This window comes from Plectropomus leopardus, chromosome 3 (genome assembly GCF_008729295.1).
Source record: "Plectropomus leopardus isolate mb chromosome 3, YSFRI_Pleo_2.0, whole genome shotgun sequence".
In the NCBI taxonomy this organism is placed as follows: Eukaryota; Metazoa; Chordata; class Actinopteri; order Perciformes; family Serranidae; genus Plectropomus; species Plectropomus leopardus.
In genome coordinates, this window is record NC_056465.1 from 852,996 (window position 1) to 865,566 (window position 12,571).

The following is a 12,571-nucleotide window of genomic DNA, read 5'->3' on the forward strand; positions in this document are numbered from 1 at the left end:
ACCAGAAGCTTCAAGTCCACAGAAAAAACATCGGCACTTCCTGCTAGCCAGGTCCTTCAAAAAATACACAGAGTCCCGCTTTGATTTATTTAATTGGAACAGTACATCATTATAAAAGTACTTAATTTAACTTCCTTAAAACCAGATCTTATTAAACGTTATTATAACAGTAGTGTATTCAACTTTATTACATGACAGTAGCTACTTTAGTTAACTTTATCGATCTTGTCAAGTGACGCAACTGCTGTCCATTCAGTGATTTTGTATTTTAGTAGTTAAGTGTCTCATTAAGTATCTATAAAAATCTGAGTGAAAATAAATTTTCCCAACTATTAGAGAAAGTAGCTAAAACTGCTCATTTTGAGGATGACAGAGTTTCTCCAGACTGTGTGGGCTTGGAGGATCATGTTTTGATTGACACCTCCTTGGATCCCACCTCTGTCAACTTTCTCTCATCTCCACGATGACAGCCATGAAGCAAAGCAAAGTCGGCATGGTACAGCTCTGTCTGTTCCAGCCCTCTGACTCTGGCTGTGTTTCTAAATCCAATCTGACTCTCTGCACTAAAATAAGAGAGCTGTTGCTAGAAGCCACGGAGCGTTAAGTTTCTCCATGAATTAACCAACGGTTAAGTTCATTACACATTCTTTCTATTCAGCACTTTGCTGCTCCTTTTCCCCAGACAGAGTGCCCAGAGTGTGCTCTGACATTCCCAGAGTGCACTGCTGTGGATAACCGAACAGTACATTCCAACAACACTCCCAATTTACCAATGCTCTAGTTTGTGCCAGAGTGCTCTGACAATCAGAGTACCAGAATCAGTTTGTCAAAATATTACATTTCACTCTGTCACTGAATGGTGGGTTTACAAAATTCTTTGTAATCGATATTACTTACGCATACAGTTAGCATAACATAGTACATGCGACACGGGCTCTTTGGGGGGATTGAACTCCTCGTGGTAGGAGCGGCCATTTGGCTAATGAATTAGTCTGCCATTTGTTATCAAAACTTTGAATGCAATGATTAAGTAGGGTAACTTAACACTAGTGCTGTATTATTAATTTATTCCTATTATTTTATTGCTTTCCCATTTTTAACATCCTCACTGGTGTGGATCTGTATTACGCTGGTAAAAGCCAGCTAACATACACAGACACTGTGTGTTACACAAATATCATTACATTAGCTGAAGACTTGCCAGAATGACATCACCACATCTGGTAACATTACATCTACAGTATTAACAGAAGCGTTGAGGGATTCAATTTGCCTTGTATTACTTTAATATAACCACGCCTAAATAAACCCTGCCTCAGGGTATATATTTCATATTGAGATTAAGGATTTGGGTTCCCAGAGGCTTTTAAGCCATATCGCCGACCTAAACTAGTAAATGTGATCTGACTGTATCATGGAGCAGCTGTGGCTCAGGAGTTAGAGCGGGTCGTCTATAATCGAAAGGTCAGCTGATCAGTCCCTGGTTCTTCCATTCAGCATGTCGAGATATCCTGGGCAAGATACTGAACCCCCACCTTGTATGGTAGCCCCAGCCACCAGTGTGTGAATGTGTCTGTGTCTGAGAGGATGAGATTTGTAGTGTAAAAGCATTTTGTGTGGTTGAAAGGCTAGAAGACGCTATACACGTGCAAGTCCATTTACCAATTACCATCCATTGTCAGACCAGTCCTTGCACCAGATCTCCCGTGTAGGATCTATTGGGGAAAATGACAAGGTTGAGCTACAATGAGTCCTGTAGACTTTATTCTTGAAAGCAAAGTTTTTCAAGTCTCGTGTATCACAGTTATTTCAAGTCTCTTAGAATGTTTCCTTCTGCGATGTCACCATCTTATCCTGACATGGATGTCTCAACAGGGGACAGATTTGGAGACCCTGAAACAGTCGTCCAGGCTGGTCCACTACTGTGCCACCCCTCTCCTCTTCGACTCCATCTTCCGCAAGCAGATCCAAGAGGAGCAGATCATTCAACCTCCAGTGAAGGTATGTTTGCTGTCTGACTCAAAGGGAGGTGACAAGAACAGGAGGTTGTTTGTGTTTTGATTAATTTCTGTCTTTAGATAGTAGTTTTATGATTCAATACTCACACACTCACAACTGCATACATTAAAGCTACACTAGGTGACTTTTTTTAGTAAATATGACAAAAAGATCATATCCTGATCCTTGTACACAAGGCAAATAGGTAAATGGCCACAACAAAGTCCCCCCCTTTACACCGCCCCTGCATTTTTAAACTGAACCAGTCAACTCATTCATCATCATTCAGCTCCAGTGTGTGATTATACACCGCAACATAGCATACCACAATCAAAAGAGGCTTGACAGGCATGACGTTTAACACACAAGCATCTGCCTCTAACATGACATAAAAAATATGCGTCAGCAGTGCTTTCTAAACAAAAACAAAGGCATAACATGTCAATTACAATTATTTACCTTCTCTGTTATATGGCAACTGTTCTCGTCCTCTGCTCAGAGGGTAAGGAGCTCCTGAATCTCACTGTTTGTGTACATTTACGGCTGCTGTTCTTCTTTGAAATAGCCGCTGTACTAACAGCTGCTTTTTAATCTCCCGTGTTGTGGTTGCACTCATGAGCATGTCGTCAAAACGTCGTCAAAACGTCATCAAAATGTGACATCTGTGCCACCAAAAGTTCATGTCACTCTGCAGTGACATGGCCCAGATTCAATTCCAACATGCGTCCCCTTGTTGTGTGTCATTCCTCCTCTCTCTCCCACCTCTCCTGTCAATCTATTGCTGTCCCGCATTAAAAAGAAAATCCCCGCCCCCATCCCTGCTACTATTTAACTAAATATTTAAGGGCCTTAAACATCTCAGGGCAAGTGTTGGCCATGTGCCTTTGCCTGAGAGATTTCTTTCCCCAAGTCCTTCAGCCCTGCCTCCTTCATGGGTCAGGACTTGCTCGGTTTAGTTTCTGCTGCCCGACTGTATCCCTAGTTTAGGTTAGTAGTTGTTCCCTGCTGAGAGTCCTAAAAAGAGCTTTTCTGAGAACCCTTTTAAGTCCAACCAAAAGTCCCTCTTCATGGCCGCCCTTAAGTCCTCCTGCACCTGACTTTTAGTCTCTCAGAAACTGCTCTCCTTCTGCTGATTCTGTCTTCTGAGCTCTCCTAGTCTGAAGAGGCCTCTCTCTTTAGCCTGAACTCCTCCACTGCTGGAGTCTCTCAGTAAGTGCTTGTGCTACCACTAGCGGCAGTCACCTCAGCAAGGAAGAATTTGAACATGGCCCATATTGATTCCAGGACACTTTGCACCCTTCAAGATGGCTGGGTACTCTGAGACAGTCCACCTGTCCCTTTGTTTCCATTTAGAAGCATTTAGGATTGTGGTTATTCAATTCATTAAGTAATACATGGGAGTAGGTCTCAATTAATAGAAAATCAGTCGAAACAGACATTTCAGAACCTCTAACCGATGTAATCCTGCCCATGTCAGTTATTTCGGTTGCTTAAAAATTCTGTTAATCCTTTCCCCACCGGGATTACTCTCACGCATCTGGCTTGAGTCTCATACTTTTGGGCTCTGTCTCAGGGTCTCACCACACCGAGGAAAATCTCACAGCAAAACACTGCGACAGCAGAAGTGTTGAACAAGATGTAATGCAGTGAATGACTTTGACTCTAGGATACATTCAGAGCTTGTCCTTACAGCACAAGTGTCTGAATGCACGAACAGACAATCAATCAGCGGTGCAAAGGGACTTCTTTAGACTTCTACAGACTTTGATGGAATTATTTAGAAACACCTGGACGCATCTCTCTGTGTCTCATCCAGCTGCTTGCGCTGAGCTCTCATTATTACCAGGGGCAGATGTAGTGATTTGGGGGCCCGGGGTCACAGGCGCATTGCCTTTTTTTCAACCTTACTCTAAGTGGGAATGTTGGCAGGCTGTTGGCAGCTATAGAGGAAGTAGGCCTACTCAAAAGTTTTTTTTCTCAGGAAAAATTATTAATACCACACAGCAGAATTTCAATTCAGGGTCTTGCAGTCAGGAGAGGTTGGCTCATTATCAGCACAATGGGCTTAGATTTACCTGAAGATTGTTTCAGATGGAGCTTTCATTCTTATACATAGACTGTAAATTAAGATGGACAATGCGCCCCCACTTACTCCCACTATGCTAAAGTGAGGTTAAAATATCCCGGATACGAGCATTGCCATCTTGTGAGGGTGATGTCGTTGGGAGCCCTGCATCTGCCCAGTAAAGATGTCCGTGGTGGGGGAGTTCCTGCCCAAACACTCGCCCAACCAATCGTGAGCAGCTCTGCTGAATGTGAGCTTATGGATTGGCTGTCACAGCTGTCAGTCATGGCGGAAAAGCCCTCTTTTGTATAATTTAATAACTGATTAAAACTAAACTTACTATAAAAACAAACACTTGAACAAACATAAGGGTGATGAGAACTACCTTCAGTGACAGAAGCCACGTCAGTGTCTTATAGTAGGAGGAAGTCCCTCCTCCAGGGGAGGGGTCACGTTTGTCTAGCGGTTAGGTGTCATGTCGTCCATCTTTATACATAGTCTATGTTCTTATATAATAGTTGATAATAAATATACCGCATCATATGTTTATTACACTCCAACACACCATGGTCACATAAACCTGTGTCAGTGAAGTATAGGGCAAAAAGCAAAACAAGAAAACACAAAAGAATGCAAAAAACAAAATAATCATTCATTAATGGTGATGATGATTTTAGGTATAATCGTGGTAGGACACTAAGCTGACCAAGTCAAACAATCTGTTTTAACTCAGCAGATATTAGCCATAGTTTAACCCTTTGACACCTGGAGCGACATCTTGTTTTGTCGCATTCAACATTTTGTTGTGCTGCTCTCAGACACCTTTTACAGTATTTACACCTTTGAACCCTGAGCAGATTTCTGCAATTTTGTTCATAAATATGAAAACCAACTTGGTTCAAAGTTTTCCACAAATTGCAAGAAATTAGTAGATTTGGAGAATATTTTAAAAAAGGTTTGAAAAATGTATTGGGAATTATCAGAATTACATATTTCAAATTATGTTACAAAATTATAATAATTTTTAAGCACCTTTTCCAAAACATTTACTTGTTTGTTTGGTTTTTTAACTTTCTTTTTTTTCTTTTTCCATACTAATTTTCAAGTATTTTTCTTGTACTTTTTTGAATTTCTCGCTAGTTTTTTGGGACATTTCATCTTTTGTTGCTCATTGCTTGTTACCATGTTTTTGAAAGAGGTACAGCCAAGTTACTCATGTTTCAAAGGGTTGAGCTATATTGAATTAATCTACACAATGATACACAACATGAGGTTTGCATGAATAAAGAAAGAGTCTTCTCTGTGTTTAAGTGATATCCACTGTTGTGTGTGTCAGAAACGCCATCGCTCCAGCGACTCCACAGCGTCAGGTCGGGACCGAAGCTACAGCACTGACTCAGCTGAAATGCTGCCCAGCCGGCTGAAGGAAGAACCCTGGCTGCTTGACATTTCCAGCAACTTCCTCCAGCAGTATGTCCAGTACCTGCAGAGCATGGGCTTCATTCTGGTTCAGGTCCGCCCACAGTCTCCAGCTCGCAGGTCTGTGTCCAGAAAAGTGGTTTCTTTAGGTTGTACTTAAATGCCAGTTGGTGTTTTCTGTTTTTGCCATGATGTTAGAGGCTTCTCCCTTTGATCAAAGCAAGCTCGGCATGTGAAATCATCCTGCAATACACTGTAAAGCAGGTCACACCATGCATATCACATCCTGATGGCAGCAGATAAGGTAGATGGAATTAAGCTAATTTTCTAGTGTCACAATGTTTTTTTAAACAACAGCCAAAGCTTTTGGTTTGCTATTTGTAATATGTGAACTGTCAGGGCATTCCATTAGTAAATGGGTGGTTTTGTCACACAGTATCACAAAGTGTTTCCCTCATTAATCTGCTCATTTTTTATGTGAAATTTAAAAATGCATTACTGTTTCTGCCTCTACCATTCTCTGCCTTCTATTGCAAGCAGCATTCATCTATTACTCATCAGATTTGTTTTAATTCTTGTCTGACCCCTGACCCCCTTGGCTCTGCTGCCCCCTGGCTGCTGGAAGCAGGGCAGATGCACATCCTGCTTGCCTGTCACTTTCTAGGCTCAGACCGTGTGACTCTCTCTGAATTCTGTCTTTGGGCTTGGCTGTGCGCTGTTGGTGGCCCTAAGTGACTCCTGTCCCACGTCCCACCCCACTCCCTTTGTTTTACAGCATCGCCCGAGCTCGTGCTGCCATGCTGAGCTCCATGTCATCAGAAGGGAGGATGTCTTTTTCTTATGTAAAGCAAAAGAGCGAGGACAGCCCAAAGGTTAGTGTTCACCTCACAGATGCAGACACCTTATTCTCCACACACACACATACACACACACACACACAAACAAAGACAAACACACTTGAGGATTGAGCCTGGCTGCTGTGGTAACAATGCCAACAGAATTTCAAATGCCTCATTAAGACTGAGTCTATATGTCCAAAAACATTCTGAAAAATAGTGTAACATTCTTCCCTTCAGTACTTTTAATGTTTCATTACCAGTTTTCATGTATTTATTCCTTTACATGAGGTGTATTCCTCTTCTGAATATACTATATGTTTAAATGCTGAAATGAGTCATAACAGTAGTAGTAGTAGTAAAGTCAAACTCTGTTACTATGTAAATAATCTACTTAACAACCCGTACCTACTCTGAAGCAGAAATATTTAACGCCAAATATGACATATATATCTCTATATGTAAATCAGACACTGGAGTTAAGTGCTGTCACAAGGAGAGTTTGGATTGTGGTGAGGCAGAACATGTGGACTGAAGGGAGTGCTGTGAGTTAAAGCCAAAAGTTTAGTAGATGAGATTAAGTGAAAACTTCTAGCACAGTTTGGTATAGACCGAATCACAGTGATGTGCAAACAACAAGTCACCACCGATTAGAAAAGTAGCTACTGTTTGAATTGCTTACGTATTTAAGTTCAGCAAACTTATTTATTTCCATTGTCATTTTCAGTATAAACTGTAGCATATAAAGATATGGAGTTGAACACTGTGCGACCTGTCTGATGTCTGTGTCGTGCTCATTTCACAAACTGCGTTGCTTTGTTAACGTCTTTGATAAACCAAAATTACTGGCGCGGTAGCAATGTCCTGCTGTGGACGGGGCTGCAGCTAAACATATTTTAGCCACCTAAAAAAAATCGACATCAGTTTAAGTGAACATTTTATTTGAATATTGTCTCCTCTTTACCTGCCTGAGCAGCTGAATGGAATTGGAAAAAAATACTGTTTTTTCTCAATGGAGTCTAGTGTTTTTTTGATATAACTGCTCCAAATGGCTTGTGTTTTTTCCTAGGAGTTCCTGTTTGTTGTAGACAAAGACAATACTGTATATACTGATGGACAACAGGCCAGATACTCCAAAGTGAGGCTATTCAGTCTCAATCGCCCCCTTGGTGTCTGACTGCGGTCATGGCCTAAGGCCTGCTCCTCCATGTTAGTGAATAGTCATAGGCCAAACTAAAAAGTCAAAGTACACGCCAAATATATTTTTCCCAAAGAGTGTTTCTGTCAGTGGAGGTAGTTCTCATCACCCTGATGATTGATTTTATGATAAGTTCGGTTTTAATAAGTGATTAATTTATACAAAAGGGGGCGTTTCTGCCATGATTGACAGCCATGACAGCCAATCCATGTGCTTGCATTCAATGGAGCTGCTCACGTTTGGTCGGGCAGGTGATTTGGCAGGGCTCCCCACCGCAGATATCTCTACTGTGCAAATGCGGGCTCTCAATGACATCACCCTCACAAGATGGCAACGCTGATATTCCGGATAATTTAACCTCACTTCAGCACAGCGGTTTTTTACAGTCCATGGCTCTAGGTGTTTCTGTCTTTATGGTGTCCTGCTGCAGTTGTTATATGAATTTTATCATTTCACAGGTTTCAAAAAATCTTGCCAAAGGACTACAGTTGAAAATGAGCCAGATGGCTAGCAGTGGCACATTGACAGAAATGTTGATAAATGTGTATTGTCCTTAAAAATAAAATGAAATCCAAATTGGTAAGGGCTGAAAATATTCTAAATATAGCGAATTCCATGAAAATGTGTGGGAGCCCTGAACTATGCTTTCGAACACAATATTGATCTGGATAGATTGTGTGTGGTGTTGTAACAATGAGAGAAGACTGCAGTGCTCCACGACCTGCTGGCCGTTCAGGAAACATGGTGCATTTTTGTGTCAGGTTGTGGTGACCTTTTCATTGCTGCTACCATCAGTGAGAGGTAGCTGGGATTAGAAGTCCATGTCCTTTGTTACACACAACTTCAAAAACTCACTAAGAGCCCCCCCCCCCCCCCCCCCCCCCCCCCCCCACCCCGCTCCCGCGTGGGCCCCGGAGGCACTTGTTGGTCAGGTCTTTTCTGCACACTGTGAGAAGAAAAATGGTTTTGATGAAATTTGTGAGTCAACAGAGACAACAGAGTAGAGCGGCCACGGTGAAATAAGAGATAACATTTTACAGGAGTTGACTACAGCAACATATATATATTTTAGCTGTTACAAAAATCAAACCTTTGAGTGTTTGTGAACACCGCTCAAAAAGGATACATTTGCAAAAAAAAAAAAATTCCCACTGCTTTACCCAGTCTCCAGTCTGTTGCCTGTCTTGTTGAAGTCTGCCCTCCTCTGATGGTGTTTCTTGTAGCTGTGGGGCTGTAGGGCTGAAGTAAGGTTACTGTTTGTTGTAGCAGGGAGAAATGGTTGATGTTAAGGTGGAGTTAAAGTCAAGGGATGGTAAAATGCAAAACAGCAAGAAAATGAACTTGAACTCTGTAGAGCCTAACCGTTTAGTCTAATTAGCCATGTATCTCAAAATTTCACTAGTTTTTGTAGCTCAAGATAAAGATCGACACTCCCAAAGCAGCCCCTCCTCCTTCCAGCAGCCTTAGCTGTTCAGCAGTCAGTCCACGTCAGACAGGGGGGGCCACAGAGGACATGATGAATGAGTTATAGTTACTGATTTTAGTGTTTGTCATTTTGAAATTTCACTCAGTGTGTGATGTATGTCAAATTTAATTCATATAACACCTTTCTAACCCTAGGCCAAAAAGTTCTGTAGAAAAGGAGTAAGGTTAAAAGAACAAATCATGAGTAAACAATAACATCACATATGGAGAAAATGGCACAAAGAAAAGCAATAAGCAGCATCACAGCTCAAAATAGGGTACATAATTCACACATAAAAACACTCAGGAAGAAGAGAAGGCTTCAGCTGTGACTTAAAGCCCTCACTTGAGGTCGCTGACCTGACCCCCGCTAGCCTGGGAGGCAGGACAACAAATCCACAGTCCCCTCATGTTTACAGTCTTGAGTGGGGCACAACTAGCAAGCCCTGTTAAGAGGACCTGAGGGGCCCAGCAGGGGCATACGGCTTCAGGAGGTCACTAATATACATCAGGGCAAGATTATTCAGAGCCTTACACATAAAAAAGAGGAGCTTGAATTGAATTCTAAACTTGATGGTCGGCCAGTGAAGTGACATTAGAAGCAGGGTGATGAGAGAGCAATGCGAGCTCTTAGTCAGCACATTTCCATGCAGTTCAGTGGAGCTACAGTTACAGCTCCATCAGGCCATTTAACTGGACTAGGTCCTTGTCCCAGATTACAGGCAGCGGAGGAGAATTGATTTATTGAGGAAAGTTTGTCTGTCTCTGCCACGGCAGGTGGTGATAGCGAGTTGCTATAAACATATATTATTTATACAGCCTCTGATAAAGACTAAATCGCAACTGTTTATTTACAATAATTTTGGGATAGAAAACTGCTGCGTCACTGTTATAATCAAACACTGCTGGGCAAACTCTGCCTTCATTGATTAGTTTGAAGCCACCCAAAAAAATCATTATCATTTTAAGGATAGCCTACGCTATATTTAGAATATTTTCACGCTTTACCTTGCTGTAAGACTGCCCTTACCGATGGGGATTTGAAGCCGTTTTATCAAAAACACCAGACTCCACTGAGGAAAAAAAAAATCTTTTTACTCCACTGAGCTGCTCTTCTACCGCTGCCTCCATCAGCTGTTGTGGAAGGTAATGAGGAGACAATATCCAAATATAGTGTACACTTACACTGATATTGTTTTTTTTTTTAGGTGGTTGAGTTTAAGTTGTGCTGTTGTAATCATTGCTGGTGCTGCTCTGAAAGCAAGGTTTTGTTTCTAGTCTAATTCTGTTTGAAATATATTCTTTAAACACTACCCATCCCTACTCACAGAATTGTTTTTTAAGAGTTTTTAGTTACTCTGGAAAAATTATATAGCAGCTCAGAAATATTAGCAACATGGCTTAGAAAACTAGCTGCATCTGCCTTTAAACACCTTTATATATAAACTGTGACTGCACGATTGTTTTGTTGATGAACTTTGCAGACGACAGCATCTGGCACTACCGCATATCACCTCCAGAGGGCGCTGCCAGGTGGGATTGTGCTCATGGAACTGGCTTTCCAGGTGAGATTGGGATGATAAGGGCACTCAGAAACACTATGCTGACAAACATATTCATTAACATCGCAAAACTAAAATTCTGTTGGTCCCTTTTACATATAATGCCAAAAAGTTTCTGAAGTGTGCTGAAGATTTTTACAGTGACTTCCCTCAGACAGCCATTGGTGTCAGTGTATGACATTTCAATATGCAAATCAACCATCACAAATTGTGTACATCCTTTCAAAGTGTTTTAAAACCATTTGGGGTTGTGACCATAACTGACAGAATATGAAAAGTTCTATAATTTTGTCAATGTGGTGGATTACAAACTACAAACAAGTCTCTTAGTTGATTGTCATGTTGCACTTATGAGAGTGTAAAACAGTGGATCCCTGCAATTCACAAAATCAGTCTAAGAATGTTTGGCATAGTTTGAACAAGACTAAAGCTTTTAAAGCCCTTCCCTTTTGAGATGTGTCGATTGACAGAAATTTGGTATTTGCCGGATTGTGCCGGATTACGGTTTCCTCAAAAAACAATTATGTGTTGTCCACACAACTTCTTCTTCTGCCAGGGTTGTTACTTCTGTGTGAAGCAGTATGCACTGGAGTGTTCCCGCATTCCCATGGGCCAGACAGTCAACTCCCAGGTAAGTGAGTGACACAGATCTGCATGGCTGTGTGGACACACCACATTAAGCTGCTGCTTCTCTTCTGCTGGCTTTAGTGGGACTGAAAGCATAAAATAGAGTGAGCATAACAGAAAAATGGAAATGGTTTTCACGGGTCCTGGAAATCCTGAAAATTTGTGAATTTGGGGGTGGGTGGGGGGATGGAACTTTTTTGAGGAAAAGACAAATAGACATGGGTCATTGAAAGTGCTTGAATGGAAATGAATAGAAAGGGAAACTCTTCTGATACTGTCTGCCATCACTCTAACACAGCACAATAGACAAGTGTTGACACACTCAAGTCCCTCTCTTTTCAGTTTCTGTAAAGCCTGCTCACTGCCCCCAAGAATTGTCATTACAATACGATTGGCATGACATTCCGTACATTAAGCCAACACAACAGTTTCACCATGGGCACGGATCTCCCCCCGCTTGTTTGCGGCAACATTGATATTTGAAGAATTATCAGTTACTAACATAGTCATTATCAATTATCAACATACATGTCTAGACAAAAATGGACATAAACTGTAACTACAACTTGAGTAGTTAGCAGAGGCATACAATCGCAAAGCGTTGATTCTAGTTTTATTTTGTCTCTGCTGTTGCTATGGAAGCATTGCTGTGGGATTTTTTTCTGTCTACAGCTTTGGTGGCAAAAGGTCATGGCTGTGGTGTTTTTGCACCGAGTTCTAAAGAGATTACAGGTCAGGGAAACAGTACTGTGTGATGACCTGTTCCCAGGGTTATCTGTTGATGAAGTTTGTGTAGCTGGTGCTCTATGCTCTGTTTGTTCATTAAATATTGTGGTGTTTTTACTTGTGCTGCGAGGAAAAACATGACATTGCAAAAACAGACCAATTCTATAACATTTGGGAACCTTACCTGAACTATGTCGATCCTGGTTACTCTGCTATCACGCCACAGGGATTTTATTTGTTTTTTGATGGTACTTTTTGCACATTATCATTGTAACCTGCAGTTGCATTTATGAATCTGAGCTGGTGTTCTGTGGCTTGGGTTTATTTGTTTCTATTGGTACGTCTTTTATACTTTTTTTCTCTTATGGGTTTCATAATGTATCCATCTTCAATTTATTTTAAAAGTTTAAAAAAATAAATATTTTTTAAAAAAGTATATGTTAAAAGATGGCTCAGGATGTACAATTATACCATGTGTTCTATACATAAAGCTGCAGTTTGTGCAGTCTACGCATTATTAGAGGTGCAATTTGTCACATTGGTCATTCTGCATGTTTGAAGGTTTTCAGGCTTTTCTGACATAACTCTAGTCCTATTTGCCAACACCTCACATCCTCATTTCCAGTTTGAGCCCAGGTTTTTTACTGCTGCAGGTAAACTTCAAACTGTCTCCACT

General features: G+C 41.3%; 1 protein-coding gene across 1 annotated transcript in view; it reads left to right on the plus strand.

The window, feature by feature from the left end:
- Positions 1-12,571, plus strand: part of LOC121962516 (KICSTOR complex protein SZT2) — an 87,026-nt gene that overhangs the window by 55,055 nt on the left and 19,400 nt on the right. The window contains exons 17-21 of the mRNA XM_042512781.1: positions 1,876-2,001; positions 5,400-5,602; positions 6,258-6,354; positions 10,465-10,545; positions 11,099-11,173. Of these exons, the coding sequence (XP_042368715.1) occupies positions 1,876-2,001; positions 5,400-5,602; positions 6,258-6,354; positions 10,465-10,545; positions 11,099-11,173 (582 nt within the window). The remainder of the gene's footprint in view (positions 1-1,875; positions 2,002-5,399; positions 5,603-6,257; positions 6,355-10,464; positions 10,546-11,098; positions 11,174-12,571) is intronic.